Source organism: Armigeres subalbatus, chromosome 1 (genome assembly GCF_024139115.2).
Source record: "Armigeres subalbatus isolate Guangzhou_Male chromosome 1, GZ_Asu_2, whole genome shotgun sequence".
Lineage (NCBI taxonomy): Eukaryota > Metazoa > Arthropoda > Insecta > Diptera > Culicidae > Armigeres > Armigeres subalbatus.
In genome coordinates this window covers 117,372,028-117,389,615 of record NC_085139.1, presented here as the reverse complement: position 1 = coordinate 117,389,615, position 17,588 = coordinate 117,372,028, and the positions used below count along the sequence as shown (strand labels likewise).

Genomic DNA, 17,588 nt, shown 5'->3' with positions numbered 1-17,588 from the left:
AGTGGAGGTATTAGTAGATCCACAAAAGAAAATATTTTTAAAAAATTCATAATTATGGGAAATTTACAGCTTTAATATCGTAGTCAAAAGAAAAACTAATAAATTTGATAACAAAAATGAGATAGATGTCATTTAACATCAACAATTACCAAATATTTCTTGCACCACTATGGGTACACTGTTCCTTTAGTGGAGGTAAAAATTAATTTTGGTTCCCATAGTAGTGCTATCCATTGGTTTCTTATGAGACTCGCCACTATTGGTACAGTTGCACCACTATAGGTGCAAGGGAGTCAATTTTTTAAAGGAAAATCGTTGTTTTCAATAGTTTTCCACGCGAAATCTTAGGATAAGTTGCATTTAACATGATATTTAAAGCACGCCGCATTAACTGAAACCATCGTAAAGTGTATAAATATGATAAATTTCATTAAAATCCCACTACCTCCACTATTGGTGCTACCTCCACTAAGGGTACGGTTACCCTATCACCCCAAAATTCACAAGAGGTGATAAAATCGGGATATTACTGTACTAGAACCACCGACGAACAGACGTGTCACCCCATAGAAAATAATTCAAATTTGCTGCCCACGACACCATGTTGAAAAATCATCGAACACTACCGCCACCCCCATAATGGCTCGCGAAGTTTTCATAGCTCAGCAACCAACCTACGTGTATTAACATTGCAGCGGAGTTGTGTGTTGTGTCTTAGCTCATTTGACAGGAGCGATCGCCCGCAAAAGCGAATGACCGTTAAAAAGTGTGAGACAATCAGAGAGCGCCAGTGACACGTCGGTTCGTTGGTGCTAGAACTCTCGGGCTATGCAAATTGAGGTTGGAGAGCGAATCCAATGCTTCCATCTATTGGTTCCCTGTGCAATTGCGATTGTTCTGCTCAATAACGGAATAGCAACTATGAAATGCACGGTCATCCTCACTGTTCGCTGTCGAGAGTTTCAGCCCAATGCTAATTCATCTTGTGATCATCAAATCATGAAAGCTAGTAGAGCTTACGAAACAACAGAACTTAGAATTGATCAACCCTGGTCGGAACCATACTTCGCCAGTGGAAATCGCGTGAATCAAAAAATCAAATTATAAAATCAGACATAATTGCATGATTTTAACGAATATGGTAAACGATTATTATATTACGATAGTGTGAAAATCGATTATTTTACTTGATATTTTTTTTGGAATTTATACCAAAAGGAGAATTATGCCAGCAAACACAAAATTGAATTACAGAAATTGTTGATTATCTGGTTCTATATACAAATCTGCATAGGTAGATTCTTTAACAAGCCATGAGGTCTGAGTGCCAATAAAAAAAAACAATAAAACTAATATTTGCCTTGAGGTACCAGGCAGTGATATTACGAATCTACATGATCCGGCAAGTGGAAGAATAACCAAGCCGGACGCCGGTAAATGATTTGCGAAGCAGTGGAATGGCAGAAAACAGGTTCCTCCTAGAGAGCAACACTAGTCTATTTTTAGACGGACCTCAGAGCCCGCATGCTTGTGCGGTCATTGATGCCCTTTTTGCTGTGCACCAACGCTGCTGGCTGGTAAAGAAATAAACGCCGCAGAAAAAAAAACCATATCAACGATGGATTGTGAATGAGAAGACGACGCCCGAAAGTTCCATAAAAAGTAACGGACTGAATTAAGAGTTTAGATGATTAGCCGAAGAAAGCTAAATGAGAATTTCAAGACAGCCGCCAATGGATCTATGGCATATTACAGGAACTAGCGATACCTACTTTCCGATTGACTTCAACTGTGGCAGTGGCATTTGAAAGTGTGCATCGTTCATTCACACTATGATGTGCGCTAATTAGTTGGAAAAATTTGCGCATCATATTCGGCACATTTTACAGTTCTGTTCTGAATATAGGGATATTATATTGATTGTTCATAGAAATAATGGCGTAGGACACACTATAATATTCGAAGAATAATTGCTTTTCGTTTTTGGATAGAAGTGACTATCAAATCATTATGTTGGGATACAAACTTAATTGGTTGGATAGGATAAATTACAAAATAATCTGTTCCTTGACACTCTTATTTATTTATCTTAATCGCCGAACCGCTTTTCTCGTGCATTGTAAAAGGTAATGAGACACCGTAGAGTTAGCATTTAGGAAGAAAGATCCCATTAAATTTACATTTTTTCAAACAAGTGATGTGTACATATACATTACCCCTGATTTGCAAGCTTGGCCTACCATTCGCCCGATTTTCACGTGATTCACACGTGCAGCGCTTTTTTTAGTTTTTGTTTTCGATTATTAATATTGATAGGGTCAATTTCTGCTTAGAGTTTAAACAGGATTAGGCCTATGCGTAAGCACGAGTAAAGTGGAGGTATACAAACTGAACTAGGGCCAATTTCTTCACCTCCGCTTAACTCTTAAGGGGTCGTACACCTATTACGTAAGCAATTTTTCTGGGATTTTTGAACCCCCCTCCCCCCTTATAAAATTTTTTTTTTCATACATATGATTTTTTATTTATATGTTGCGTAAGAAAACGACAGACCCTTTCCTCCCCCCGTAAGTGCTAACGTAATATGTGTACGACCCCTAAGCAGTGCTTGCCCATACGCTTAAATTTGGTTTAACCCTTTATAAGGCAGACGAATCTAAACAATAAATTAATTTTCGTTTAACAAATACTACTTTGGGGTTTGGCCCACACCTGTAGTAAAGCACATCGATTGCATTCGTTACGTACTATACAACATACATCACTTAAATACGAGCCTGTGACAATTGCGGTGTCTTCATCCTTAATAGATATAGCCCGCTGTCATCATTAAAAAGCAGGTCAAAGTCAAGGTCAAGGTCAAAACATACAAACCGCCCTGCAGAATTAATAAGGTTGTCAATCCAAAAAAAATCATTACATAAAGGTCATTTATCTAGTAGAGGATCTACACTAAAAAATACGCTATAACAAAACTACTTTAGTTCTCGATAAAACAGGGGGTGATCAAGTCTCCCCACATCCTCTACGGGATTGGACTTCACTTATACTATGTATAAAGTTTAATATCACAAAATAACATTCAAAATCGAAATGATGTGTTTATTAGGGGAGGTGATTCGGTTGTGGGCACCCCCACGTATCTTTTGACAGAAAGCCGATACTGTTATTCTGACATCTGTCATTCATTTGCTATCGAAACACGATGGTGAAGAAATTGGCCCTTAGGCTTCTAAAAAAAGTTTATTTTATTTTATTTTATTTTATTTTATTGATGTATAAGGGGGCCGGGGGCCAAGTCACCGATGTGAATTTGAAATTCATATCGTCCATGATACACCAGGGATTAAAGGATAAGGCTTCACAACATCTTTACCCATGGGGGTTTTAAGTTTTGCGGGATATACTGCTAGTATATCACTGCCTTAGGAGTATGGGCAGGTTGGGGATATTTTTATGATGAATATTAAAGCTGTGGAGAGATGTCGGTTATAATATTTGATTATATGTATTAACTTTGATTCCAATTATAAATCACAAAGAGCTTCCCTTGTATTTAGGCGGTTAAACAAATGTGTTTGATAGTATGTCGTGTTGAAATCTGTATTCTTCCAGTTAAGAGTTGTCTGATGTTACAAATTTTAGTTGTCCAGCAAGGTAACCCTTACAAATCCTTACTCCTAAATGATCAGTCTATTCGTCATTACAGTCTGCTGTTAAGGCCTGATCTAAACAGTTCTTATAAAGTCTCTTTCAATATTGTTCGGAGTATTCAGTGTGAGTGGTATTGTTTCGAAGTAGTTTTCTCATCAATAGCGTTTAAGTAATGTCCCCATCAAACAAAAGAAGCTTTAAAAGTTTGTTCAAAATCTTAATTTTCAATCGCGAGTCAGTGTTAATACAATTATGTTGATGTGTATATGGTATATGAATTGCGATACATCTCGTTAAATTTGAATTGCTGACTATATTTCAAATAAACACCTTTCATGAAAACGTATTTTGAAACTAAAATATCGTATTACAATTTGATGAATATCAATAATCGTCCAAAGTTTTGAAAATTATCTAGTGAAAGCAGTCGAAACTGAATCGAAAAGCCAAAATGGGCCACAGTTCAGAACCGTTCACCAAACAATCTTCAAAAATTTGAGCCTGCTATTTTAACAACTACATATTTTGAAGAACCATGTTCCAAGAAAACGCCTGATACTATCTTTGTGGACTAATGACGGCCTTGCATAGCATCATCATTGTCTCGGAACTAGATTCAGTCAGTAAAAATTTCAAACCATTTCGTGAGCTTCCATTTGATGATGGGCTTAAAAGACATTGATTGATCCTCCTCACGACCTTAGGTGGTCAAACTATTAGTCATGTAGATAAAAGGATAGTGGATGAAAGCATCATATGGTCTATTCTCATGCACATAGGTGACTAAGGTCTCAGTTAAACGTGACTCTATCTCTTGTTTTACCGTCTAGCGCTGATCATGAGTTCATTCCCTATCGGTCATTTACTGTGTTATAAGGTAGTCAACTAATTTTATTTGTCTTTCAGAATACACTTAGTCACGTTTCCTATGTCCTTCAATCTTTCTTTACATTGGAGTATGTATTATTTTTCTTAACCCGAAAAATGAAGAGCGAAACAGGTTTGTTTATACGTTGATCCATGCAGTGAAAGTAAGAGTAAAATAACAAAAGAGTACTGAGAAGAAATAACGGATACAATCACCGTATATAATGCAAAATTAGTAAATCTACAGTATCTACTTTCACTACTTACTGTATACTGAACTATGAACTACAATTGGTGCAATGGATGATCGTTTGCTTCCCAGTCTTTTGTTAGTTAAGACTGGTACTAGACCCTGCCGGAACCTCCGCAGCATATACTCAAGAAAATGTTGTTAGATCATGCGACACCTTCTCTAAGTATTTGCAAGGAGGTATGATATATCAAGTGTTTAATTATTTTCTATATATTGGCAAAAAATACTCGACGCGTTTCTGTTAATTTGAAATGTTACCGGGTTTAAAGTACGTACTTCAGTACTGCTTAATAGTGTAACCATACTCGGATGCAATTAAATTCATCTCGTTTTCGTCTAACGGTAATGTGTTGAGTACTAATAATACTAGCAATGTGTACTATAAAAGAACAAATTATTTCACAATTTTAACAATATGCAGACACTTGACTTATCAACGTTGACCCCATCATCCATGGACAGGGCCTTAGGCTTCTAAAAAAAGTTTTAGACAAATTAGTCAAATGACATGCAGATGACCTTTTACACACTAGGCACAAGCAAAAGAAAAAATGAGGAATTTTGGATCGCAAAATTGTAGAAATGGTTTTTATCGAAAAAATATTTAACCAAACAATATTGAACTATAATGACAATACAACAAACTAGATTAGCAAACAGTTGGAATAAGCCGCCTGAAGTATTGGGAATCACTATGCAGCAGAACTAGATGCAGTAGAAGGTCTGACAGATGAAGAGCTTCTCTATCGTTCAACTGAGTGGTCAGAGTCAGAGTTGATTATAACCAGCATGATTACGTAAGACAACCAGCATGCGATCCCAGGTGCGAATTTCAGTGTGTTTGATCCGGACAATAACACCCTTGGAGAGCGAAATAGACAAAGTGTCGTACCCCGGAATTGTAATAAAAATCAGCAATTTTCACAACATTCATGGGAACCACTGTCAAAAATTTTAAAAACAAAGACTAACTTCTAAACACAATTTGGCGTCCCGAAAATTCAGAATTACCATATAATCATATTGGGGCCCTCCTTAGCCGTGCGGTAAAACGCGCGGCTACAAAGCAAGACCATGCTGAGGGTGGCTGGGTTCGATTCCCGGTGCCGGTTTAGGCAATTTTCGGATTGGAAATTGTCTCGACTTCCCTGGGCATAAAAGTATCATCGTGCTAGCCTCACGACTGTTGTAATTCTGTAATTCTTTCAAGAGGAGTTCAGACTACTTCTTGGAGGAATTTCCAGCGGAATTTCTGAAGATCTTCCGCATTTGAAGAAGGACTTCCTGGAAGAAGGACTTCCTGGAAGAGTGTCCAAAGATTTTCCTAAAAGAATTACCAAAAGGAATTTCATGAAAACAATTAAGACTTCTGAGAAATTTCTGGAAGATACGCCATTCAAGGAATGCGTACAAGATTTCAAGAAAGAATTCCTGAAACAATTACGGAACGAAATAGAAGAAATTCTAAAAGCACTAACGATAGGTTTTTGAGAAGAATTCTCGAAATATTTTCTAGAAGAACACTTTATATAACCAAGGCCCACACATTTCTATTCAAATCAAATTCTTCTAAGGGATTACTGGAAGGAATCTAAGGAATTCCATAATAAATCCAAAGAAAGTAAATCCTATAAGAAATTTAGGATATTATTCAAGCATTTTTTTCGGTAGTTTTCAAATATATTTTTCTGACAATTTTTAGCAAATTTTCTGTACGGGTTTCAGGGGAAATTCTCAAACTAATTCCATATATCAATTCCGACCAAATTTGGGAAACAATCTGTGGTGAAAATCCCAAATTAACTTCTGAAGTAACTTCGTAAGTATTTTTATACTGATTCTAGACAACATGTCTCATTTGGAAAATTAAACTTAAAAGTGACAGCTCGAAAATAATAAATCTCCCAATCATAAGAACGGCTGGTGCTACCCAGCAATTCCAATAAGACATCGATGATAAATGATTCGATATCTGTCAAAGTAAAATCAAAGGATTATTCGATAATTCTCGGGTACTTTTTCAAAACGACGTATGTCGCAAATTGTAAACAAACCCGTTTTCAACAGCATATGGCATCAAATTCATCTAAAAATGTGTATATCTTCAAAGCTACATGAAAATTTTTTTTTTTTTTTTTTTTTTTTTTCGAGAGTTGACCAGTTGTAGTCTTAATAGACTGGTATCTCGGCTGGGCTCTCCATGTGATACACAATACTAGCAGACGACTCAAGCTATGTTGCTCACTAGGTCACTGCGGCCTGGGTTTGTATTGTGATCATACCGATACATTATTCTTTCTATCTACAGTCTGTCAATTATAAACCGAACAAATAATGGAAGCTCAACATGTACATAGATGTTTTCTGAATAAGTAGTTAACATGTAAATTTAATTATTAGTTACTTGGAGCCGACATTCAATACCTAATAGTAGTCTATGTTGACAACGGGTGGTACTGTTGCCATTTCCAAGTAAAAATTTCGAATAAAGATGTAATGATATCATTCTGGTAGAGTAGTTTCAAAATAGATTAATTTAAGTACTATTGTAATAAATGGACACATTGAAGAGCTTCCCTTATTTTAACACGGTTGAGTATCGGATGTTTGTCAATACGTCGTCGAGTTAATTGTATCCTATCAGTCACAGTAATGTCATATGTTAAAGTTTCAGTAATCTAATAGTGATCATTATACAAAATTTTTGTCCAGTTGTTCCGTAATTGCTTTTTTTGGTCAAGTTCTATTTCCTTTTCTAATATTCAAACCTTTATTATTTATTAAAATAATGAGGTCTAAAATTCAGTTATTCAGATTCAGGGTATACAATATTCAATATAATAGTGGATGAACGCATCATATGGTCTATCCTCATTTCCGTAAGTGGTCAAGTTATTAGTCTTGTAGCAATAATAGTGGTACTAGTTATTCTCTATCTTGTGAGTGCAATGGTCTCAATTAACTATTCTAAACAGAACTCTGTCTCTTGTCTTTCTGTCCACCGATGGTCATGTATTTATTTTCGTTTTTTATAATTTATTTGATATCATTGAATTTCAGTCATTTATTTTACTATCGGTCATTTATTTTATTATAAGGTAAAGGTCAGCGAATTTGTCTTAATACGAGAAACACTAAGTCATGTCCCCTATATATCCGCTAATTTTTCTAACTAACCTAATAGAAGGAAGAGAGAAACAGTTTTTTTTTGCGTTGATCCATGCAGCTAGAGAGATTAAAATAAAAAGATTATCGAGAAGATATAATAGATACATTCACTATCTCCAATGCCAAATTAGTAAATCTACTAATTCTACTTTTCACTACTAAAATTCTACTTCAGCTATACGGGTACAAAATGAATTATTGTTAGCTACTACTACAAGTATAAATAGATGTATGCTATTTGGATAAGCGTTTGTTTCAGGGTCTTGTTAGTATTAGAGTTATGTTAGTTAGACCCCTACTGAGCCCTGCCGGCACCTCCAAATTTACCAATAGGCAGTTGTTGTTAGATCGTGCGACACTAACCATTAGTTAACTTGGAGGCATGGTACCTCAAGTGTTTGGTATAACTGTTGACCTTATTTAAGTAAGATGTGATAAAAGTTTCTCTACGGAGCTTATTTTCAAACCATTACCGTTAAAATAACGATATTCTTGTGAAGGAGATATAAAAAACGGAAAAATATCTTAATTTTTTTAATTTAGTGTTGAACTTAACCTTTGTTTGAAAAAAGCACTCTATTAAACAACAAAAATAAAAATAAAATAAAAATCTTTTAAAGACACTTGAAATATCAACGTCAAGCCCCTTATCCATGGACAGGGATCTTCAAAGCTACATGAAAATGTGTTTTTAAACATGTAAATCAAATTTTTGCAAAACGGTGTAACATCATTGTTGAAAATATTGCACATACACCACTTAGCAGAAAATGTACTTTAAACAGTTTTTTCGAACAACTTAATAGTTTAAAACGTGCGTCTGCTTGTACTTTTTCATCACTGATTTCAAAATTAAGCATGTTGCTTGAAAATTCTGGTTTTCGTTAAGAAAAACATTTTACGTTGTTTTTCTGCAGCAAATGTTGTTACGTCGTGTTGTAAGTGTTGCAATTTTTATGTCGCATGTGCGTGAAACGTTTCAACTTGACGCAACATTTCGACGTATCAACAATGCAGCGTACGGAGCAGCGTAAGGCCGATGACATAGTGACGCGTGTGCGTGCGCGAACGCGTCCAAGACAAAAGGAATCCTCTTGCTGATATTCTGCTTCACGAGTGCTTAGACGCGTTCGCGCACGCACACGCGTCACTATGTCATCGGCCTAACATTTCGACGAAAGTAGCATGACCTCGGTCATGCTGACGTATCAAAACGACGTATGTGATTTATCTGTTGCAGAACGTTGTAACATATATTTTTATCAAAATAACTGAAATGTTCCACGCAGTGCAGATTTCAGAGTCAGTGACGATGAACCTTTTCATAATGTATCGTTGAGGTGTATTCAATTGCAATAAAAATGATTAGTTTCTAAATAGGAATAAAAATGAAATCTGAAAACTTCCAAGCTCATTTTCTCAGCTTGATCAAAATGTTACATACGCCGATTTGAAAAAGTTCCCGAGAATTATTGAAATGTCAATTTTAAGTTTAATTTCAATTTAATTCTCCAAATAAGACAAACTTTAGTTTAACGAATGGTATAACACTATTTATAGTGCTATCTAATGACTCTGCTCGAACTTACTAGGGTAACTGTCCTATTTTGGACCCCTAGAGGAAGTGCATCCCAATATATGCTTATATCTATTAAAATACAGGTTCTATATGGGCGGAAATGACACCATTTTGAAGATGAAAGTCTTATTTATGAAATAGAAATTCGAAATGAGCATCAGTTATTGATAAATCAGTGAAATTTGCCATTTTCTGAAATGAAAAATTCTTTGTTTTGGACAGTGCAACATATTTTGGACCCCCAAATGTACACATTTTGGACACCCCCAATTTAGTTTCTTCAAAGTCGAATTTCTAATTTACCCTGGTAAATTGAGTCGAAGCCAAGTTTTATTTTTTGATTGGCATGCATCAATGAGAAGATTCCTACGTTTTAAATTCACAATTTCAACAAAAACTTATTGTGTACGTTCTGAAATTTTCAGTGATGTATACTTTTAAGCGTAACGCATTGTAACGCTCGCCTTCTTGAACAAATTCATTTCCGCGAAATTTCATCTAAATATCGCTTTTTTGCACCGGAAACCAGTGAAATAGATGCTGAACAATGTTAATTTCCTGAAGGCAATGGGGGAATTAGCAGCGGCATTGTTTTTCTTTTTTTGGTTTTTATGGTTTATGCTAACGTAAAAACAACACGACACTAATGAAACGCGACGTGAGACAAGACATAACACTTATCGTTTTTACACTCGTCAACTAAGATTTTTTTAAATTACCTTTTAAGTCGACCGGTTTCGGGCGCGATGTTGCGCATCATCATTATTAGTGCATTGTTTTTAGTTCAAAAATCAGAAAAATGTCGCCAGGAGGGTCCAAAATGTGTAGGGGTCCAAATCAAGTTGGTTACCCTTACTCGAGAATTTTTAACAAAGAGCAGTCAAGCTACTTTGGGTTATGTTTTCAATAAATGCTCACCAAGGACATAAAACATTAATTTGTTTTTTCTTGTTTCTTCAGATTAATGCAAGAAAAAAATAACTTTATTTCTTCTGCGGAGTTGCGGCTTCTGTTTGGATAATTTTGATAAATTTGTCAACAGTCAAAATGACCAAATTCCGAGCTACCTCGAATTGCTCGAACTTGCTCGGACTACAGCTTCCAATCTGTTTCAAGCGACTCGAAGTAGTAGGTCAAGCTTGAAAACGTTTGTAATCTATTTCGAGCTTAAGACAGGGCTTATGGTTATGAGTCTTTCGAGCCACATATACCTAAAACGTTTGTTTTTGGGTTGAAATGATAGCCTTTTGGTACAATTTTGCTGTACATACAAGGGGTCGTTCACTAATTACGTAAGCACATATGAGGCGGCGGGGGGTGCTTTCATTTTCTTACTCTTCATATAAACAAAAAAAATGTTGGGAAAATCGTACAAGTGGGAGGTGATCCAAAAAACCCAGAAAACCGACCCGTCAAGTTTTTTAGCTATGTTACGCAACATGATATGCATGTTATCAGAAGTTAATTTCCATAATATTTTTCTGCAAAACCTACGGTCTTCCAAAACATAAATTGTGCAAGAAATCGTTCAAATAGGAAATGATCCAGCGCAATCCCGAACCTGTTCATAACATGAAACCGGTTGTGCAACGAATCGCTCCTCCCTGACATAAATCCATTTTGTAGCGTCCGGCAACCAACAACTAAAACATTATTAAGTGATTCTTGGTTTCATTCTGTTTAGCCCGTTTAGCCTCTTATCAAGCATACTGCAAATGACAGAAGTCAAGTGTTATAATAATGAAACGAACAACTCAACAAATATGTTATGCGTAATTAATAAAATAGAAACAAGAGAATTGTTAAAAAATCGACTGTTAGACTATGCAGCAATAAAAATGAGTTAAAACGACGTTTTATCTCTGCCATCCAAACACAAAATAATAACAGTTGTGAAAGCAAGGATGCGGGCGGAGCTGGATGGCATCGTTCGTTCTTCCCGGTCGGTTCGCCGGCAACTCTCCGAGACAAAGAGAAAATGAAGACGTGCCGCCGGTGTCGACGAGAAACCTGAAGCAATAGTGCGAAAACCAGTACCAAAAGGGAATCGGAGAAGGCACTTTTTTACGAAACGAGGAGAACAACCGGTTTTCTTTTTATTCCGAAGGTTCAATGATTTAGATTCCGCGAAAAGAGAGCATTGGAAAACTGTACAGACGAAACCTTGAGCGAAGAATGGAGAGACAGCACACGGACAGATAAATCAACCCAAACTTTGAGTTCAATATACGCACTATTGAGAATATCGCAGAAAAAATTTACCCAAATTTGGGTAGTTTTCCCTTTCTTTCTCATGATTGCTATCAAAACTAGAGCAAGATGCAAACACCTCACCGAGGTTGCTCAGCCCAATAACCCAAATTTGAGTAAATTCAATATTCTCTATTTTGGGTTGATCAAGGTTCGCTTTGGATAAATTAAACTCAGCTTTGGGTAAATTGTTTACATGGGATTAAAGGCAAACTACCTAGTGCCAGAAAAGCCATTTTACTCAAATTTGGGTTATTGGCCCAAACCACGGTTTTGAGTGCAAACAACCCACTTTTGGGTAGTTTTGGTTTTCAGTGCACACAAGCGTGCGAGTAATATGTCCTTGAATTTAGATCAGGCACAAGAAATTGCGTCGCTCAATATTTGGCGCACAATACATGACTGAAAATATGTTCGGCCTAACACATATTACATATTATTCACTTTTTGCTTTCAAATGTAGGTAAGTGTCTAAGCCAATGAACGATTTTCATTAAGGCTGAATTGTCGAGTAATATTAAATATTTTGTGGATGTGTAAAAAATGGCAAGACATTTAGATGCCATGTCTCATCGTTGTTTTTTTTCGTGTTGGTACATGTTGATAGTCTAAATTGTTTGAATACACATCACACGGCGTGGCAGTTTTGGAGCATTTGAAACTGTGCTCCACACTTCTACTGAAACGCCTTTCTTATCTTCAGTTTGAATTTACGCCAAAAAGTTTACGCTACAAGCACGCTCATGAACTTCATCGATGGGTGCTCTGCCTACAAAATGTGATTGGTGTGCAACTTCGAAATGCTCAGTCTGAACCAACACAAATTTAACCCTTGTCTTTAATGAGTTTTTGCGATATTATTAATGTTGTTTCTTAGGGTAAATGCTTAAAAATATCATAAAAAATACAGATTTCACTACATACAGTCAAACCTCCATGAGTCGATATTGAAAGGACCATCGACTCATGGAAATATCGAGATGTGGAATACAACATCCTCGGGAAGCTGTTTGAAGGGACCATCTCAGTAGCCCAGAAAATATTTTTTAATATGGCATAATTTGCTTCCATGAGTCGATATCGAGTCATAGAACATCGACTCATGGAGGTTTAACTGTATTGAAAAAAGGCAAAACAAGATTAATCCACCTAGCGGTGACATTGCCTTTCTCGATTCAATTATTGTTTGGTTTTGCTTTAGTGTGATATAGGGGAACGGTTCGTCACTTCATCTCATAGCTTCCATTTCTATCCCATCAAAAACAAAGCAATTAAAAGAAATTTGATTAGTTTTGCCTTTCTCGTATACTAAGTATACGTAATGGCCACAGACAAACAGACGTAACACTGAGGAAATTCCCATCGACCATGAGCTCAACGATCGTTTTAAATTCTACTGCTTGCGAGTTTCACATCCAGGGGCGCGCGCATCGTATACCCTTGTATTTGACACCTGACACTAGCGCCTTCTGTTGACATTGTCGTACTAAACTTTGTTTCGTACAACATGCACGTTAGGTGGTGGTAAAATAGCTGGTCGATGGATTTTAAAACAAATTGTTCTAGCTGTTACGTCTGTTTGTCTGTGTTGTCACTGTCAGGCGTATCAGCCCAATGCAGTCAACTAAAGAGAGGTAGTTTTTTTGCAACCATTGTCACCTAATATTTTAATTTACTGCTAAGGATTAGGGGTACGCGTAGGTATAGATGCAAATTGCGAAGGTAGGTAGATGCAAAATGCAAAGATTTTAATTACATTTGGTCTAGAATTTATTATAAGCATCTTAAAATTATCTCCCTATGCTGTACTGTAGGATCTGTCAAAGTTAACACCGTCGTGTGTCTTCTTCTAATTTTTACTTGGATTCGTCTATATATGGAGCTGTGCTATGGTTAGACTATACGCTTGTAACATGCTTTTCGGTTATCTTGAAATGAGTGCTTTTGATTTCCTAATGAATGTTTCAGAGATGAGATATTGTTTGTAAGCGTCCTTAATTTTTTTTTCGGGGTTATCCGGATTAAACCGATTAGGCAAAATCTTAAGCCGATGTTCATGTTTGCACGTGTTTGTGTGCAACTGCAAACGAGTGCCAAAACGAAATGATTCCTTTCGCTGGTCATATTTTGAAAATCAAATTAAATTTGATTAACAAAATCAATTATTTGCGTTAGACCAATTAAGGTACAAAAAATGTTTCAATTGATCAATGCCTCAATGTTTAACTTTAGCACTATGGTATGCCAAATATAAATACGAGAAAGGCAAAAAGGTAGCTATTGAATTGCAGGTAAATTCATGCCTAAACTGCAAGTTGAGTGATTGAACCAATAAAAAAATAACGGTAAGTCAATATTATCCTGCAATATAATTTGCATCTACCTACGCGTTCACAGCGGGTGAATTGTTTCGACGCGACGCTGCTGTGCCAGGTAAGATTCCGGAACAAACAAGCTGGCAACACTTCCCGTGCAGGTGTCTACAAACTGCGAAAACATGCTTGCCGGCCGGCGCTTTCAAAAAGCTTCCAGGACAAAAAGCCGGTAAATGATTTCAGCAATAGCCAGAACAGATTGATAATCCAAACTCTGACCTGGATTGTAATAGATGTTTTTAGTTCTACATACAGCAAAAAAGGGGAAAAGCAAAACTGGATGGACTAATGCTAATTATTGGGGAGCAGTGTGGGCGCTCAGTGGGCAACAAAAAATGCAGAATAATGAGCATCATTGTGTGCAAGAGAGAGAGGGAGAGCCCCAACAGTAAAGAGCGGCGTAGTCGGAGCCCCAAGCCGATCGATGACACCGCAACAGCCGCATGAGAAATTTACTGACGAGGCTGCTGCTGCTGCTAACGAAAAAATTTCATGTTCCACCATTTTCCTCGGATCTTCCACATGTGTTTGACGCCCCAACTACGCTGCCATCTCTCATTGATCTCTACATCCTTGATGTTCAGGATCAGCACATTTTTCGGAAGCCGGGAGCATCCAATTACCTGGAGCACCATAACCGTTTTAGGGGGGACTAGGAGGAACATGGAACACTATACCATTTATGCAAATCCCAGAAAAATAACGGTAAAAGTTAGAAGCACTTACCTTCACGAAGCTAATGGAAGAGGTAGTACCCTCAATATCGCAAATGATCTTCTTTGCGGCAAGGACTTTTTCATCGAAACTAACGGCTGCCATCTTTTTTTTCTTGCTCTAGCTGTTAACGCACTTACGGGAACTCTTTCAACACTACCACACTAGCGGAACCGGACACTAAAATCGATACTCAATTTTCTTGACCCTCTTCGCTAGGCGAATTCGATTTTAGAAACTTTTCTTTTGGAGAAAAAGTTTATTCTTTTGCGAATTTGATTTGGTTCGAGAACACAAAGCAGCAGTCTACTAAATTCACTCACACCACGGAGCTTGGTACAAGAGAAAAAGTTTGTGCGAAACGAGATTTGCAAGGACTAGACGCTTAACCGGCCGATGGCTTTCTACAGACTGAAAGCGGCGCAAGCGGTCGACGAAGCAAGAACCGAACACGATTGAGGGTTACCAGCGCGAGAGAAAGCTAACCGGTTCGAGAGAGAAATGCTCCCTCTTCACGGACATTTTCAAGTACCCATTAATTGGGTTTCATGTACCCATTATTCGTTTCAGTACTGAAATGTCAAACAATGGGTATTTTTTCTAATACAAATAATGGGTATTTAATCCTCATGTTGAAGTTCCTCGTTTCCTGATAATAATGGGTAGATTATACGCCTCGTTTTAGTGTCATATGTCAACGCCATTTTTTTCCGGTTGGATGCGTTTAATTGTTTTGACCAACATAATATTAAGTTCTTCGTTGGTGTTTAAATAATACAAGGTAAGTTTATTCGAATTCATACGCGGGTTTGGATTCTCTGTGCTTTGGATACAAAATTTAATCGAAATGCGCATAGATCCACTGATATCCAATCGTTTTTCTTTTTCCAGAAACCAATATGAAGCTGCAGGAGATTTCGGATGATGGTGATCCTGTTCCTGTTCAAGTGCAACTAATGTGCCGTGTCTAGACATCGCCTATGAGCGTCTGCAGGATGAGACACCGTGTAAAAGCTCCATTCTGATGATTCCCCACTTGTTGCTTCGCCAGAGGAATGAATTTCGACGGGCATCGGCAAATTGATCCACCGAAGAAAACTCATGATGTCAGCGATAGTGCAAAATTTGTTTCGTGCAATGTCTCGATCATTATCATGTATTATATGATTGGTTATCAATGGAAATAAATAAATTTTATGTTTAATGTTTCGTTTAAATGTATTCATTCGTTTTCATTGCATTTGATACATAACCTCAAATAAAAATGAAGCATTTTAATGGGACTTTTCTACCCATTTTATCAATAAAAAGTTGGAGTAAAAATTACCCTTTTTCTGAAGTTTCGCGAGCGTACCCATTAATGAGTAAATCGAGTTTACTCATTAAATGAGTTATGCCGCTTTTCTTTAAAATGGGTACGAAAATACCCATTAATGGGTACTTGAAGATGTCCGTGTTGCGGTTTTAAAACGATTTTCGGCGGGAAAAGGCGAAATTTTATTTTTCACTGGGGCGAATCTAACTCATGAGTGCACACCGACAAAATTCTTTATATTTAATATATTTGTCGCACACATAAATTTTTGCAATTTGGCGACCCAAATATACACGTAAAAAAATTTAATGTTGTTTATTATTAATATTCCTAATACTTTTTTGCCAAAGCAGGCGCTTAATGACATGTATTAGAAAAAAATTATACATCGCATTAGTCACATACGTTCGCAAACTTATACTCTTCATTAACTTATGAATGTTATTAGCTTTTTGATATGGGATCATTCATTAGGTGGCATAATGAAGAGTATAAGTATTTTCGAATGTTTTTTTGCCTTAACATATAAGGTTATTTTTTTACGTGTATGCAATTTGTACCCACACATAAATTCATTAACTGCTTATTAGAGACCACACATACATTTTATTTGATTATAGATTATATTTGTACTTCGCGTGGAGAGTGGTTATGTGTGCACTAATTAGAACCATGAATTAAACTAATGGATTTTTGCCAATAAAAATGTGTGGAATTTAATTGCATATAAATTCACACATGAATACTATGACCCACATGGATAGTATGTGTGAACACTCATGTAATGCATGTGGGCGCATGGAATATATGTGTCTAAAATATGGTATCCATTTCGCAACCCCCATTGCAAAAATCCATATGTGTAAACTCATGAATATATTTAATGCGGAGTTTTTTGCGGTTTTTTGTGAGTGATTGTCGCTGTCCGGAACATCTTTTGCTGGCGAGGATAGGTGATTTAAATGTCAATGAAGGAAAAATAGGAAAAAAATTTATTATGTATTTAATACATACGATTTGATAGTTAGGTACTATCCAGTTTTCCGCGAGCGGTAATGGCCGCCAGCTTGCCTGCGGGTTAGTCTCTGATTTGACATTTCTGGAGGTCAACTGCACCCACCGCTCCGAGCATTCTGACCAATGTGGCATAAAAGAAGGTGCTGATTAAGTGAATTCAAGCCTTTTTATATCCAGCTTTCCACGTTCGCCATAATGGCGGCTGCCATAAAGAAATCTGACAGTAACTGCTTCCGACGCTGAACTGCATGCGACGCTTGTAGTAGTAGCTTAGCAACCATTCCACATTGTTTATTTATTCAGAATTCTTTATGGCAGCCGCCATTATGGCTAACGTGGAAAGCTGGATACTACATTGATCAAAATTCTCGAACGGTGGGTGCAGTTGACCTCCAG

General features: G+C 36.9%; 1 protein-coding gene and 1 long non-coding RNA gene across 2 annotated transcripts in view; one reads left to right on the top strand and one right to left on the bottom strand.

Moving 5' to 3' along the window:
- Positions 1-15,273, bottom strand: part of LOC134204997 (enolase-phosphatase E1-like) — a 49,988-nt gene extending 34,715 nt beyond the window's left edge. Inside the window, exon 1 of the mRNA XM_062679847.1 lies at positions 14,873-15,273. Within this exon, the coding sequence (XP_062535831.1) occupies positions 14,873-14,965 (93 nt within the window). The 5' untranslated portion in view covers positions 14,966-15,273. The remainder of the gene's footprint in view (positions 1-14,872) is intronic.
- A 96-nt stretch (positions 15,274-15,369) lies between these two features.
- On the top strand, positions 15,370-16,034 carry LOC134204999 (uncharacterized). Its single transcript, XR_009978038.1, has 3 exons — positions 15,370-15,476; positions 15,546-15,641; positions 15,752-16,034. It is a non-coding gene; the product is annotated as an uncharacterized LOC134204999 (long non-coding RNA).
- The last annotated feature ends 1,554 nt before the right edge of the window (positions 16,035-17,588 follow it).